Raw genomic sequence first — 17,210 nt, 5'->3', positions numbered from 1 at the left:
GTGAACTCAAGTTACTGTACAACAGCCATTTTTTCCCTTCCACCCAGAAACCTCGACCTATCCCCATCTGATCCCAAAATCAATTGGGTTCTGTCTAACCCAGAATGCAATCCCACCACAAAGGTTTATAACAGGTGAATTATAGTTATTGTTTGGAAATGAACTGATGGATAGCTGGACATGATGGCTTAATACTCTCTGTCTTATGACAGGTACATAAAAATGTGCCAAACTGCCTATCCAACAAACTCTACATTTGTGGGTACACACAAACACAAACATAATCATGATACAAATGCATACCAAATTTAAATCAGGAAACTTGCACAGTTCTGGAGATATGAAAAACACACGCATGAGTGGTGGACAGATGGATGGACTGACAGGATGACTCTAGCACCCCCCCCCCAAGAATTCCATTTCCAAGATGTGAAAGCTTTGAACTATGGCTTATCCATGATTACAAAACTGTACAAGATTTTGTAAATTATTGTAATACATCTGCCTTCAAAGGCTTTTGTCAGAAACATAAAAAAATCCCAGTTAGCTAAATTGCTTGCAGTTAAACCACAAGTCTGGGATAAGACTAAATGGCTTCAGGCCTGTGTGAGACAATAAGGGAAAACCATGACAAATATGTAAAGTAGTACGTGACAGGACAATTAAAGTAGCAGTAACCTTGCCAGTTAATGGCTACTGGAATCAATACCAACCATTATCAGAATAATTATGAAGGAAATAGAGACTCCTAAAGAGAGCTAAGATTTTATTGTCAATAAAATGGATAGTCTGAGATTCTCTCTGATTGGTCGAGATTTTGCTGTCTGATCTTTTTTGCAGTGAATGTCCATCATGATTATGGCAGAAAAAGCAAAAGCATTAATAACTGTAAGTCACTCAAAATTGTTAATGTCATTTAGAACCAGATGTGAACAAATCAATAATATGTGGAGAAATAACCTTTTTGCAGAATGTGGTTACTTAAAAATCAACATTAGCAGCAATATACAAACTTAATAATGTGACAGAAGAAGAGACCCAAGAGGACATGAGATCACTCACACTTCTGACATCTGCCCAATAGCCAAATGCAAGTTTACAAAGAAACTTTGGCCAACAGGATGTTTTCTGTTAAATTTCATCCAGTGATGTTGATTTATTCTGTTATAAAACATCTGTTTCAAGGTTTCTCTGTTTTTCTTTACCTTCATTTATATTTGGTTGCATATCAGTATTATCTGCCCATATACAAGAAAATACCACAATAAAGCTGGACAAATTCTGTCCAGCTTTTTCTAGATAAAGTTTTGTAAATGTTTTCCTGTTTATAATAATGGCAGTCGATCTGATGGCAGAACAGCATCATCGTACAAATCTGAGAGGTGCTCAAGCTAGGACATTTTCAGTCTAAGTAGGTCAAATTCTGTGATTATCAAGAAGAGATTATTAAAGGTTTATCAATATTTAGTAGCAACATCCATATTTGATGGTGGGTCATCGGTAAGCTCTTTAAGCCTGGCAGCTTTCTAGAAATGCAAAACCTGAACCTAAGCCTGTGAAATGTAGCTCACAGTGACCTATTTTTAAGGTTATCATTCTAACAGAGAAGCAATCGTCAAGTTTGATGAATCCAGTATCAACAGAAATTGAAAATAAACCTTAAATTACAAAATTTAACCAAAATCATTATATAATGGTCACTGTGACCTATTATTTTTAGGAGATTGTAGTTCTCATCAAGATGTATCCTCTTACCAAGTTTCAAGATTCCTTGTACAACACTAATGTATATACAATTTGTCTTAAACAAGAGCTAAATGAACAACTTGACTAAAATGTACCAAAACTGTACAAAATTGACCCCCAACTTTAGGGTGGGGGTGGGGTGTCCTAAAAAGAAAGAATGATTGAGGTGCAATTAGGCCATACATATGCATATGTTTTATACGTATAAATGTCTGCATTGACTATTGTACTTGTCTCAACACTAGCACAAAATATATGTATCCTAGGCCTGAATTAGAGAAAACATCTAGCAACAACAGTTAACTTTCATTATCAACCTCCTAGATATGTTTGGTGACTTGAAGAAACGAAACTTCACCAATGGATTTTACCGGTAGTGCCCATTAATTTGGTGTTAGATATTTTTAAGGTAGTATGTATTCTTGTTTTCAATTAAAAATTATTTTTCAAAAAAAGCAAATCCAGAACTGAAAATTTCCAGTATATTTAATCATTACCCACCTTTTTGTTTTTGAAACAACTTGTTATACCTCATTTGCATATCAAATTTAACTATATACACTATATGAAGTTAATTTTGGGGAAAAATGTCTGGCAAGAGCATTCAAATTTTATATATATATATATATATATATATATATATACACACACACACACACACACATATATATATATACATACTTGTGGATATTTCTTGATAGGCCCTCACAAAATATTCCACATTTACATTTTACATACATTTCTAAACAGAATCTCAATGGAATCAGTTCATTTAGCTGTAAGACGACAATAACTTCACATAAAATTTAGGATATTTGCATATAATCCTTTAACTGTAAAAATAGGCTGATCATAAAAGGAATACAAGTTAAACCAAACCAATGCCATTGAACATTATTGTAACATTCATTTACAAAATATTTTATTTAATCACCTTAAAAGAAGAAAAGAAATAACATGACTTTTCTCCTAGTTAAATATGAGAGGATACCATCAATAACAAAAAGAAAAACAAAAAAAAAACATGAATGAAAATTACACAAGCAACCAAACATTTTAAAAGTTATGTATGTAGGGTATGAATAATGACCAATGGCTTTCAAAAGACCTCAGCCTCTGGTTGTCATCTAAATTAAATGTGCACAAACTATTATTTTCTTTTTTCCATTTAAGTTTACGAATCCCTCTACAACGAAAGGTTCAAGTCCAAACTGGCAATTAACCTAAATTCTCTACTGAGAGATATGATTTTCTTCTAAATGTACCAGATCCATAAATAGCAGGTCCAAGTTTTCGGCTTGAAGATCTAATTACATGCAGTACTATTGTTGGTCAATCCTTAAAAATGAATATCAATGTTTAACGAGTGCAGCAAAACATCTAATTTTGTCATGTAATGTCATTATCAGGTCTGCCTACACATGTCAGATATGTTTCCAGTAGAGGATATGATCTACAAATGGAGATTGACTATATTGTTGGCCATTCCTCATAAGTGAATATCAGTGCTAAGTAAGAGTATAGTCCAATATCATATGCCATGCAAAACCTGTCTGCATACTGTAAAGCCTGAGTCTTTAGATCAATAATCGGACTTGTAACAAATGTGGGGTACACAGTTTACGCTGCTCAGTGCTGTATAACAACTTCAACCTGTTGGGATGAAAATTTGTCTTACATACAGTAAACTGGAGAGTTTTGGCAGGCACATTTGGTCCTGGTCATGAATTTTTGGGGTACACTGGATTATTTTCTTGGATATTTATCAGTTATTTATGCTAGACAAGTATTTTGGAAACAGTACTACAAGGTAAGATGCAGTAGATGTAATTGATTATTTCAGCTTTGAAACAAAGTTCGATTTTACCAATTCAGAAAAGCAATAAAACTGTCTTTTAAAATATCTAGTGAGAAAATTTTCATTAATAATTATTACCTAATAAGATTTTGGTCTTAATATTTGCAGTTCATTTGAACTTATATTTCTACACAAAAACAGTATGAGATGGCATGTTTCAAATCATCTGATTCAACATGAGTCCCTTGAAGAGACTGGTGCTCTATTGGCTGGAATCTTAGACAAGACCATTTATTTCTTTGAACTTCCAAGTGCTCAAACCATTTCTGATATTCTTCAGAGAGAGCAAAATTTTCAAGATGGGTGTCAAGGTAGTTATATTAAATGTAAGACTGGAACCATTTTCATTTAGAACTAGACCATCATAAACATATTTATTGATAATGGTAAACCTCCTGTTGATATGATTATCCATTTAAGAGAAGCAGCATTAACAAAAGTTTTGAAGATAGTTATTGAGGCAATCAAATTGATTAGGAGACAAGCATAGCAAAAAATTTTGGGTTCTGTTCAGGAGTAGCAATAACAAGATTTTAAAGATGGTTGCCATGGTAGCCATATTGGATTGGCACCATTTTCATTTAGCACTAACCAAGCATCACGAGAAGTCATGTAGTGCAAATCCAATGCTGATATGAACGTCTATTCAGAAGAAGTGGTGATCATAACAAGATTTTCAAGATTGTGACTGGTGGCTGTACTGGAAGACTGAGTAGTACCATTTTTATGTAGGATCAACTAGAATTTGGGGTGAAAACATGTGCAAAGTTTCATGTCAGTCTTGGAGTATATGTAACAAACTTGGGCAAACACATGGCCAGACCACAGACACAACACCATTCCAAAAGCTCTTCTGATCTAACAAACTGAACATGGTCATCATTTCATGCACTGAAGATTTGGCTACAGTTACCTATATGTGTCTCTATACTCCTATGAACAATGTATGAAATAACTTTTGTTTAATGCTCACAATCTTCTTCAGAAAAGGTAGTTATAACTATTAAGTGATAAAAGCTCTGTCAGGTGGTCTAAAAAGCGCTGTCAGGAGGTCTAAAAAGCTCTGTCTGGTGGTCTAATAAGCTCTGTCAGATGGTCTAAAAAACAGAAATCTCTAAAACCAGTGTGTGAAGTTTGCACCATGGATTGGAAACATCATAGTACTTAATGCAAAAAGAGAAAGAGAAAAAGAGAGAGAGAGAGAGAAAGAGAGAGAATGCAAATTCAATATTTTATGGGTGATCAGTTTTCATTACTTTTGTGGCTGTGACAAAACACAAACTTAATCAACATTCTCTTGAAACAATAGGCCCTGCACAAGTTGATCTTCTATGAAATAGAATAAAAATAATCGGCTCTACAAACATGAAGTAACCATCAAAAAGTAATTTTTCTCAAAACCAAACAGTGCCACAAAATTAAAATATTACATGTATAAATTTACTACTTAAAACTCCAAAGCTAAAAAATGGCCAAACGTGAAGACACCAAGTAAGGTACAAACACCATAAAATATATAAATATGAACAAACACAAAATGGGGTTTTGTGTGATTGTCAATAAATTATAGTTTATCATGACATGTTTGCATGGAAGGTCTATTAAATGTACAAGATCAGAAAAACCGCTGTCCTCCATTGTATAACTCTCAATCAAATCTTCAAGATCGTAAAACACTTGTATTTCATAAATGTCAAATGAAGATACATGATGGATTCACTAATTTTTGTTGTTGAATTCTTCAACTTTGGATTTAAAATGGAAACTTGCATAAAAACAGCCATGTCTCAATCCCAGCATGCCTCAAGGAATGGAAGTCATTAAAACCCACCTAGAACATCAGGACCTTCCATGAAACTGCCACCATGCATAGATTGTGTATCATTACCACTTAATTCAAAACTGATCTTTCATCTTTTCTGGAGCAACCATATTAGAAGTGAACATTGATTCCAGAGTACAGTTTCCAATGCTTGGAAAGGCAAATTACCTCTTCCAGTATGTAAATACATGTAGTGTGTGATGTTGATGACATTATAAATCAGGAATAAGCGACATCCAAGTACAAACAGAAAAATTAAACACACTTTTGCTTTTAGTTCCACTGGTCCTATTCCAGAAGATCTTATGGCATGTTCTGTTATCCATCATCTTTGGTGGACATGGCACAGATGTTCCAAATGGTTGTGGTCCAAAATGAAAATGGTATTACTCTGGCATCCAATAATATGACCAATACAATGGTGCTTTCACTTAAAATTTTTTATGACATCTAAGTACTCCTAAATGGCTCTAATCTGTGATCCAATATGGATGTAATGGCAGCCATCTTGAAAATCTTGTTATCCCTGCTCTTCCTGAATGTCTATGTCTAGTTGGTGCTAAATAAAAATGTTGTCAATCTGATTTCCAATATGGCCACTATGGCAGCCATCTTAAAAATCATGTTATCACAAGTCTACTGCAGCAGAAAGTTGTACTGATTGAGATTTTCACCGGATGACATCTTACGATGTCCAGTTAGTCTTAAATAAAAATGGTGCAATCTGGTATCCAGTATCTCTGCCACAGCTGCCATCTTGAAACTGTTATTGTTAGTCCTGAATAGAAAGTCGTATCTAGAAAACATTGTCATCTCTACTCCTCTCCTAATATATCAACATGGGGCGTACACTTCTTACGATACCTAGTTGGTCCTAACTGTAAATGCTGCCAGTTGTACATCCAATATGGCCACCATGCCAACTTAAAAATGTTGCTGTCACTACCCTTCCTGAATGGATGATAATTATAAGGTTTTCACTAAAAGATTTCTAACGATGTTCTAAATGAAAATGGAACCAAGCTAACATCTAAATATGTACCATATCAGCTAATTTGAAAACCTTCTTGTTTTGCTTAAGAATATCAGACATGGTTTTAACATCTGATGCTGTCCAGAATTCAAGGTAATTCTTTTCACCCATTAAAGTGTCAGTCTGTTCTAGGGACTCTTGTTATTATTTTATGATTAGGAGAAGCAACGAAAGGCACTAATGATAAAATCAATGGAATATGTGACACATCAAATTAGCCATATTAGCTACAAATGAAAACGTTACAAGAAATTAATAACTATTAGGAATAAAATGGAGACACAGAAATTGTAGAACAGTTACCAGTGGCCACCTGGCTTGCCATTACCAATCTATTAAAAGGGTTAATGAATGACTGATACCATCTACTGCTGAGTTGATGGCATTATTTAACATGCCCATGGGCCATTAAAATACCCTTCATAATGAGAGAGATGGAGATCATTTTATCAAAATTGCATACTATATGTACATAAAGCCACTTTTCCCAAGAGACAATATGAAAAATCTCATTATTAATAAAAAAGTTAGTTCATGCTATATTTAGACACTGTTTTCTGTCATTTCTACATGGGAAGTCAAGGTTAGGTATTGATCAAAGACTTCTCCAGGATAATGCAGAATTTCACCTGATATAAATCAAGGATGAGGTGACGATGAATGGATTCCTTGATGGGTCTAGATGCATACTGACCTCTAACATCTCAATCAATCAATACAACAAGACATGACAAATTTGGCTTAAACTAAATAACTGATTCTAAAATTCAAAGTTTCAAGCCTGACATATGCATAAGCATCTGTAAACTCATAAGCATATATAAAATATAAAATATCATCCTGTACTGAAAATTTCAATTGTGAAAAATATGAATATTACTTGAACTGTTCAGTCATATAAGAATTTCATCCACACTGATTTTGAAAAGATTCAAGTGCAGCAGCCTGCCTTATGTCACTGGGAATGTCATTCCATACCAGTGCACCAGTATTAAGAAAAACTTTTTTTATGACAAAGTCATCAACTGTCCAGTTACAATGACAATTATTGCCCCTTACAATGACACAGATAATCAGCAAATAAACATAACCACCTTTGTTTTATCGCTGACACAATATTACAAACAACTAATTCTGAAAGCCATAAGTTTGGCTGAGTGTAAGACTTACTGCCATACCTGTAATCTGCACTTTGTCTGATATTATGCCTGAACATTTTCTGAACCATTGGCCAATTTCTTAACTCATTAACCCCTGGCACCATGTTTGTGCACAAGGAGGTAGTACCCTACTTTCAAGCTCTGTAGTGACAAGGTCATTTAAGATACGCCAAAGTCCGTGGTATTACAGAACAGTAGACAGGTGTAGCTCTACCAAATGCTACCAAAAAGATCTGGTCTTTCTACACACATTACAAAATACAGAGGGAAAAACCAGATATTCACTCACTGTCAGATCTAAGGCAGACCAGTCTGAACTGCACAAAGACAGGCAAGCCTTTGCAAAAAGTAAGATAAGTTGGGGATTTGGAGTAAAAAGTGGCCAGGACACAAAAATGATGGGTCCGATAACCAAAACAAAAGGGGCCCCGAGTGGCCGAGTGGTCTAAAGTGCTCTCCGTTATGGATCACTGCCATCTCACCTCTGTCTGCGTGGGTTCGAGTCTCCAAATCGGCCAATGTGGGTATGTATGCCAGTAGTTTCTTGTGGGTCGGTGGTTCTTTTCGGGGTTCTTCCTCCACCATTAATACTGGCCGCCATGTATAGCCTATCATGTCCTGAAATATGGCGTTAAACCCTACAACAACAACAACCAAAACAAAACAACTAACAACAAAAAAGTACAATTCCAACTTTTACCCTTCTGCACACGTGTGAGCAAAATAGCAATGGAAAAAATATGTTTCTGACACAACTAGGCTAAATGGAAATCTTTTGGAAGCAGATTTATTTGGATGTATTCGGAAGTTGCCCCAACATGTGTTTCCTACTCGCATTTCAGGCAAAAATGACATAAATCTCTGGAGGTTAATAAGTTAATAAGCATTATAACATGGCCACGTATCAAGTTTCAATTATATGGTATTCATATCGATATTAACCTAATTTTTTTTTCTTCAGTTTTAAAAATAGAGTACATGTAGTTTGAAGTAACTTACTTTTTATTCAGATGAAAGAAGGGAAATAATGGATCAGAACAATCAACTGGTTTCAAGAGGATTTAGTTGAGTGAGGTTTCAGTTTTGAGAGATCTATATTTAAAAAAAAACCTAATGAAGTCAACTGTCATCCAATCGGATTGAATCAATGTTTAACATAACAGACATCTGACATGCAGCCACTGGTAAAAGTTCACATTCTACTCACCTTTAGAACATTTGTTCCAGTCATTTAAAGCAGCCCACAAGATAAAGCATTGCAAATTGTGCAAAGGCATTAGTATTAGCAATGATATTTTCCAAATGGCTTTTCCCTCTTCACTTTCAGCATCATCAAAACCACATTTGTTCTTTTAATTCAAAAGGTCAATATAACACAACCTCAAATCAGATCTGCCAGTACAGTATATATTGATAAGTATATGTTGATTTTAGATTTTGTCCTGAGCTACCCAATTTACCTGTTGTACTTAACATATCTAGCAATTTGTTACAAAAACTGGATAGGTACTGCTAGTATTATATATACTGACTCATAAGTTGAGTCCAACTGCAGACCCTCATCTGCAATCACATAATGCACCAGTAGATTAGGATCTATGTTGTTTGTTCGACTTATTATTCCTAACAAATATTCCCCGATCTACCGGCACATTTGCAGATATAGATATATCCAGTTAGACTCAACTTATAGGCAAGTATATACTTTACTGGCCAGAAGGCAGGAAGCAGACAAAAACTGCAAGCTTAAAAACTGGATAATGGTCAAAAAATATAGCTCTACCTCATGATCAAGAAAGATAACTCTTTCTCATGCTTTAGATGTATATAGAAATAATTCTATCATGTCCTTTTGCTTTATAATGTACACCATCTCTTCTTTTTCAGTTCTATAGCTGGGATTGGAAGACTGCAGCGAGAAACTGCTCGAAAGTTTGATTGTATACAACAACTGCAAGAAAACTGTAACCTAACACACTAATAACATGGCATATCACTAATACTGGACAGATCGTGTTAAGTGAAATATTTATTTGCAAACATAAGTGAGATTCTTTTTTGCAATATCAGTCACTAGTCTTGTATATCTGTTTGGAAAACTTTAATAAGAAAATCATTCTGGCTTATATTTACTATATGGTATGTTCCTGGTGATCATTTTATATTGTTGATTTGCAACACTGAAGAAAGATAAAAAAAACTATTTTTTTGTTAAACAGGAGCAATGAACATGGCAATGTTTGCAAATAATTCAAATATGATTGAACCAGGTACTGATCCATCCAAGATGGAGCTCTATTCCATTGTTCTTTCAGTTACAACACTTAGCCTTGCCATTTTCTTTGGTGGCGGAGCAAGTTTTACAGTATTGTTATCCATGTGTACTAACAGAATTTTGAGCAAACTGCGTTACATTCTTTATCTGTTATTGTTGACCGTGTGCTGTGGATTTGATTTTATTTGGTGCCCACTGGAGATTTCACGCCTCATTCGACATCAGGCAAGCAATCTGGATGACATGGAGCAAACGAAACAAGATCTGGATCTAAAATTTACTGGATATGGGATATACGTATTATTGATCAGTGCCCTAGCTGCTTTGCTTGTGTTAATCTGTCTTCAAAATTTCTTAAAATTTGTGAAAAAATATGATGAAATTCCCAAACTTCACTTTGGTATTATCACGATATTCATATGGCTTGTAATAAGTTCTGGCCTCGCAGTGGCCTATTTAGTTATTACACTGAACACGGAGGATGAAAAATCAAAATCCTATCATATTGTACATGAAAAATCATTCTTTTTTAAATTAGTTCTGCAATCTCTGTGGCTCCTGGTTTTGATTCTAATATTATGTACCATGGTTGCAATCAAAATCATCAAAACATATAAAAGGAAGCAAACTCAAGCAGAAAGTGCAGACCTGAATCAGCCTGAACAACTCACAGTGCCAACTTTTTTGATCAAGGAAGTTGACGAGGATGAAGAAAAAAGGGATGAAAATGAAAAGGAAGCAATGGACATTATAGAAGAACCACCTGCTTTGTCTATTTTGCCTGTTCAGGATAAAAGCTCCCTGCGAGAGGATAACACATCGACATTGGGGGATCTCCCCTCTCCTTCAAAATGCAAGGTCCAAAGGACACCAAATCATCTTGGTGTAAATATGGCTACCATTCTAGGGCGTCGCAGACACACCATTGCACAAATAAGTGACCCTCACTTTGATATGCTGCAGAGAGCAAAGCAGTATAATTATGTCAGAAAATTCTCTGTGGATATACAAGCTCTTCAGGCTCAGCTGGAAAACCCCAAACTTTCAGCAAACTTTCCTTTCCACTCGGAAACAGACCTTAAAAAGACCAATACCCTCAAGTCTTCACAGCCTCAAACAAAAACTGTAAGTGCAGAGTCCATAACAAAATGCAGGGAAAGTATTCATTCTGACAGGAAGGACTCTATATGTCCCACTCCTCCAGCCATCAGCATTACACCAAGTGATGCTGATGGTGATGGTGATGGTGATGACAAACAAGATGATTTTAACATCACTAGTGTCAACCAAAACCAGTCTAACATTTTTAAATTTACATGTCTTCTTGTATCCACATTTACATGCTGTATGCTGCCAATGCTTGTAACAGAAGCCGTCTCCCACCATTTGACTCCTGGATCATTCATGAACATCTTAACATGCACAACAGCCCTCTCTCTGGTGCAAACAATTATTTACCCATACATTTTATTTTGTATGGATTCTTCAATAAATAAAGTTGTAACTTTGTCGCTGACCAAATGTCGGGCCTGCATTTTGCTGCGATATCTTCCCCAAGAGGCTGTGGCAACCACTGATGCTGATATGAGTGACACAGAAGTGTGACATGATCATGCATGTGATGCTGATATGAGTGACACAAAAGTGTGACATAATCAATCATATTATGCTGATATGAGTGACAGAGAAGTATGACATGATCATGCATGTGATGCTGATATGAGTGACACAGAAGTGTGACATGATCATGCATGTGATGCTGATATGAGTGACACAGAAGTGTGACATGATCATGCATGTGATGCTGATATGAGTGACACAGAAGTGTGACATGATCATGCATGTGATGCTGATATGAGTGACACAGACGTGTGACATGATCATGCATGTGATGCTGATATGAGTGACACAGAAGTGTGACATGATCATGCATGTGATGCTGATATGAGTGACACAGAAGTGTGACATGATCATACATGTGGATTACTACACCATGCAGGGACTTCTTTTCATAAACAAATCTGGATCCATGACCATGTTCACTTATGTATATTCGGTAAAACTGGTATGAAACATTTTGTTCATCAAACATTATTTTTGGTGTTCCAATTACAAATGTCAGGCCTTCAAATGAAGTAGGTGTGCGAGTCATGTATCATTCTTACAGAAAAACAATGATGAGAAAATAAAAATGCAACAAGTAAACATCAACAACAAAAGAATCCTCAAAATTTTTAACATCATGTAAAATCTAACATTTCTGATAAGGTGTTGTTTTAATAAAAAACATCGCCCTAAATATCATTGTGCTTATCATGGGCAGAAACAGTCATTATCTGCCCTAAATTTGGCTATCGTCTTGTCCTAAATATTTTGTACCCTGTAAATTTTCATTTATCCTTATCAATCATATCCATTTATTTCCTCATATATGGGGTACTGGGAAATATCTGCCATAAATTTGGTTTTCATATCTGAAATCTTTTGTACATTATAAATTTGCATACACATTTATCAATCATGTTCCTTTTTTAACTTTTTTATTTTTGGGACTACCAGTACTGAGAACTTTTTTAAATGAAAGATGTATTTTTCCTACAATCATTCCATCACTCCAGAAACAAAATAACAACCAAGCATTACATACTGTACAGTAAAATGTCGATCAGCAAAATAGGAAAGCTTACCAAAAAAATCCACGATCCGACTGAGAGGTGTGAGGTCTGTTTTAAAAGGTTGACCTAATATTATAATTTTACCATCTGATTAAATGTGTTCTCAATGACAGTGACTACTTCGATATGAGGGATGAGAAAAAGGGGTTGTGCTGCAAAATTCATCAGTTGGTGTTGCTGATATCCAATGAGCTGTTCTTGTTTTGGATTTAACATTATTTCTTTGTGCAAAATAGGCTATGTGTATTTTGTGATTTGGATTTTTAACGTAGCCTTAACAATTATTCAGTCACTATGATGTCTGCAATGTGGCAGTTTATAGTGATGTCTAGCACTGGGGCATCATGCCGCAGACATGTAGCATGATGTCCCACCAAGTCACATTATCCTGACACCAGGCTGACCAGTCCTAACACTAACCTCTTAATGCTGAGTACCTAGCGAGGCAGCTATTAGTACCATTTTTGTAAGTCTCTGGTATGACTTGGCCGGGTTCGAACCCACGACCTCCTGCATCTGAGGCGGACACTCTAAACAATAGGCCACCGGAGCAGTGCCTGAGAAATGAATATGAAACAAAATTTAACCCAAGTCAGTGAAGCATCATAATGGTGTCACATGGGCCTTAGTGACCTAATTCTGCAATGAGGAAGCTGTGATTATGAAGATACATCCTCTTGCCAATTTTTATGATCCTAGATTGGACAGCATGTACACAGCATGCAAAAGACCTATAGGATCACAAGCTAAATGTAAATTTGAACCCATGCCTGCAAAATGTAGAATGAAAGTCTCATTTGCCTTTACCTGTACAGATGTGGTGTTAGCCAAGCAAAAACAGTTAATACAAACAATTTAACCAAAGTTAGTGTATCTTAAAATATGGTTCTCAGTGACCTACATATGTCATTTGAGTGTAATACTCACCAGGATTCATCCTGTCACCAAGTTTCATGATTATAATTTTGTACTATATATATGGTATTCAAAACCAGGCTGTAAACAATGATTACATCATTCCACCTCTACAGAACATTAAGTTTTATTATTGTAACATAAAAAGTAAAAATAAAATTCAAACACACAATTTCAACAAAATCAGTAAATCATGAAATATAGGTCATAGTGACTTCTGTTTGCACTAAGAACATAGTATCCAGATGCAGCCACATACAAATTTAAAGGTTCTAGGCAATATAGTATTCATATGGCATCCGTAACTCAATTGGTCATCTGTAAATGGACAATTTTAACCAAATCCAGTCAATTTAGAAATACAAGTCATGATGAGCTTCTTTAGATAGTATGTGCACAACATGGATAAACCCTATGAGGTTATGAGCTAAATGCAAAACCTGACCCTAAGCCAGTAAAATGTGGAATGTAGATTGCAGTGACCTCTTATGCTTGCAAATGATATTAACACAGACCTATACAATTGTCTAGTTTGATGATTCAAGCATGAACAGTACAACACATATTGTAACCAAAGGCAGTTAATCATGAAATATGAGTCATGGCAATCTACTTTTAAGCTGAGAGTGTAGTACTCCATATGCACCAACTTTCATAATTTCAAGCATAACAGTATCATGCAGGTGGTTAAAAAAATTATTTGGCAATGAGCTCAATGCGAAAAACATGATCCAGTAAAATGTTAACTGTAGGTCGGAGTGATCATTTTTCTTGTAAAGGTGCATTACTAACAGAAATGCATACAATTATTTAGTTTGTTGATCTTTGTATGATCAGAGCTTGAGAAATCTGAAAACACTATGTACCCATAATCAGTGAAAAATGCATGCATAACAGTTACATACTTTGGACTTTTGTTATGCTGGTGAAATACTCATCATCATTAACCCAAGTCAGTGAAGCATTCAATATAGGTAATAGTGACCCACATTTTTTATATGGGTGAAGAATCCATCAAGATATATCCCCATATCAAGTTTCATGATAACCTTTTTTGTAAATTCATGATAATAGAGATGCACATAATGATCAAATCTGATGATTATAGAATGAACAGAGCTTGAGATACAAACTTAAAACACAAACTTTAACCAAAGTCTGTCAAGAATAAACTATCAATCACAGTGACCTACTAGTGTGATGATGTGTAGCACAAAATCTAAACAAAAAAATGTAACCAAAATACTGAACACGTGTATAAATTTGACCATCATGTCCACTTTTCTGTGGGTATGTGCCTTGAAAATCATTCCAAACTGTTGCTAAGGACCCAAGAGGAAAGAATGAGATTCAGTGATGCTGCACATGTTGATAAGATTTTACTTGAGTAGATGCTGGTGGTAGTAATATGCCCTCTTCTAGTTTAAAGAGTGTAGAAAAGAAACAATTAGAGTGTAAGAAAAAGAATGAAACCTTTAATACCAATCTCTTCAACTTCCTTTACTGAGAATGAAACAAATTTTTTAACAAAACACTCCATTAATTTTGATCTCCCTTTCACAGCCACCGCTAATATTCAAGCCCATATTTGGTTTGTAATTATTCCCACTACAAACTGAACTGTAAATTTAAATATCACTTTTTAAAGCACCTTGCTCCAAGAAGAACCACATAACCTATACAATTATTGGTTAAGGAAAGGGATGGATGGGTGGACTACATCTGAGCTTTGACTGTTGAGACAAGTAAAACTGATTACTATTAAAGTGCTTTTCAAGCTGTAACTCATTTTCAATTAAGTGGTGTTAAAAGAAACAAACTGTTTGTGACAAAACAATTTTAACAAATGTATAATGTACAGAAAATTCTGAATTTACTCAAGTCTTGCTTTCTATCTAACACCTTAGCAAAAAGTAAACAGTTATTTTCTAATACAAAAGATGTCACAATACTTTTAAGCTCTTTACCTGTGAAAGCAGTAACTGCCTGTATGTCTTACCCTGTTCAATCTGTTTCTGTTATGCACGAGATGACAGCTGGTTGAAAGTGATTAAAATATTTATTATTTGTCAGAAAATTTGGATTTAATTCTGAATTTACTTGATTTTCTGTGAAAAAGTACACGTCTTAGCAGCATCTAGATAAAATATTTCTGTCGATGTAATGAATTGTTTAGTTATCTTGCTGTAGTGAAAAGTAGCTGGTGCCAAGGTTGCTCAAATCCGACAGCCTGGTAAATTTGCTTTGTGTATATTTTAATATTGCTGTTCCAAATATTAGACCAGTGTACAGACTGGATATGACTTAGTGATGATCACAACTGTACCTATCATGAGGGCTTAGTAGTGTAGTCTTTCAATGTAAATGTTTGAAATTAACTCACCATAACTTTAAGAATGCTCAGTGGAACTGAATAAAAGTTTGGTAAATATTTTCATTCACTTAGTATTATTCATTGAAGGTACAAATGAAAATATAAGTTCATTTTTCTTTGAGATTAAGATTGTTAGTTTTTGGCAATAGATCCAGAAAAGGATTTTTAAAAATCTTTTACACATCAATCTGGAAGCTGTAAGGTTACATACAGTCAAAAGTGTTTTAAATGGTCACATGTATATAACAATCATCTGCTCTCAACAACCATTCTAACTCTCTCCTGCTGCCTGCACACATTTCCTATATAAAATCATGCATAATAATTTCATCTGTAGTCTGTGGTCACTGGAAAAGTGTTTCCTAACCAAATAATGGTTACTCACTGTTCACTGTGGTCACTGGCACATATCTACAATGACTGCTCTATGTATGCAAATTTAACTTTTGTTTCATAGGGATTGCATCGTACAGGTCAGGAGTCTCAAACTCAAACCACTCTGAGGTCATTTTCAATGGCCTAACGGCCACATCACCTCTGTTATCTCTTATGACACCTTGTCATGCCAATCATTTTGTGGCCACAAGATACTGCTTGGTGGGCCTCATACGGCCCACATGCCATGTATTTGAGACCGCTGGTTTAGATTAAGGCAGATCATGTGTCTTTGTGCAAATATTTCTAGCATTGCTTGTACTTGCTACACTGCAGGTACTCAGTGTAATTCAAAGGTATAAATGTTTCAAATTCAAATATATTTTTATCATCAGGAGTGGATGGCAGGAAAAAACAGATGTGTTGTCTCCGCAGAAATGCAGAGATGCTGCCAGAAATTTTCATAAGAGAGGGAGATCCCATGCAATTTAACCTCATGGTTGGGATCATCAGGACTCAGGGCTGGTGTGGAGTAAACTATACTGAACAGTAGCTAATTGGTGACAAAATTTAAATGGCATATTTAAAACAATAATTTGTAATGAATTTGTATTCTCTGACAATACAAGCTATCTGCACACCCAATAGTTGCTTAGCTGGTAAATTTTCTTTGTTTCTTATCCCTCCCCTTCAAAAAGCCTTTGTAACCTGTCAATCATTTATTGGACAACGACATATGAAAATCATTTATGGGACAAGACATATATACACATCTCTAAAGTTATTAGCTGTGCTTGTTAACAGTTTCAGATATTACCTTTAGGACCTTTGAAAATTTAACAACGTAGCAAGACAATTTTGGAATATCTTAAGAAATAATGAAAAATAAATTCTTTTCATGAATATATCTGACTGTGTAGGATTTTGTTTCGGTTTTTTTCACTCAGATATTCAGACAATTTTCTTACTACAGTGAT

General features: G+C 35.1%; 2 protein-coding genes across 4 annotated transcripts in view; one reads left to right on the top strand and one right to left on the bottom strand.

Moving 5' to 3' along the window:
* The window catches only part of LOC149797895 (uncharacterized), a 42,649-nt gene extending 26,732 nt beyond the window's left edge, over positions 1–15,917 (top strand). For 2 of the 3 annotated variants that reach the window (XM_089962929.1, XM_089962927.1), the window contains exon 2: positions 9,507–15,917. In XM_089962929.1, coding sequence (XP_089819055.1) covers positions 9,844–11,499 — 1,656 coding nt within the window. In that variant the 5' untranslated portion in view covers positions 9,507–9,843 and the 3' untranslated portion in view covers positions 11,500–15,917. Of the gene's footprint in view, positions 1–2,611; positions 3,557–9,506 lie in introns of those variants that run through there. The other variant, XM_089962928.1, reaches the window with a different exon arrangement.
* The window catches only part of LOC149797894 (arginine--tRNA ligase, cytoplasmic-like), a 207,604-nt gene that overhangs the window by 120,165 nt on the left and 70,229 nt on the right, over positions 1–17,210 (bottom strand). The gene's annotated exons all lie outside the window — the stretch shown is intronic.

The sequence above is a fragment of the Sinohyriopsis cumingii genome, chromosome 6, assembly GCF_028554795.1.
Source record: "Sinohyriopsis cumingii isolate HCF-2022 chromosome 6, ASM2855479v2, whole genome shotgun sequence".
In the NCBI taxonomy this organism is placed as follows: Eukaryota; Metazoa; Mollusca; class Bivalvia; order Unionida; family Unionidae; genus Sinohyriopsis; species Sinohyriopsis cumingii.
This window is presented reverse-complemented; position numbering and strand designations above follow the sequence as displayed.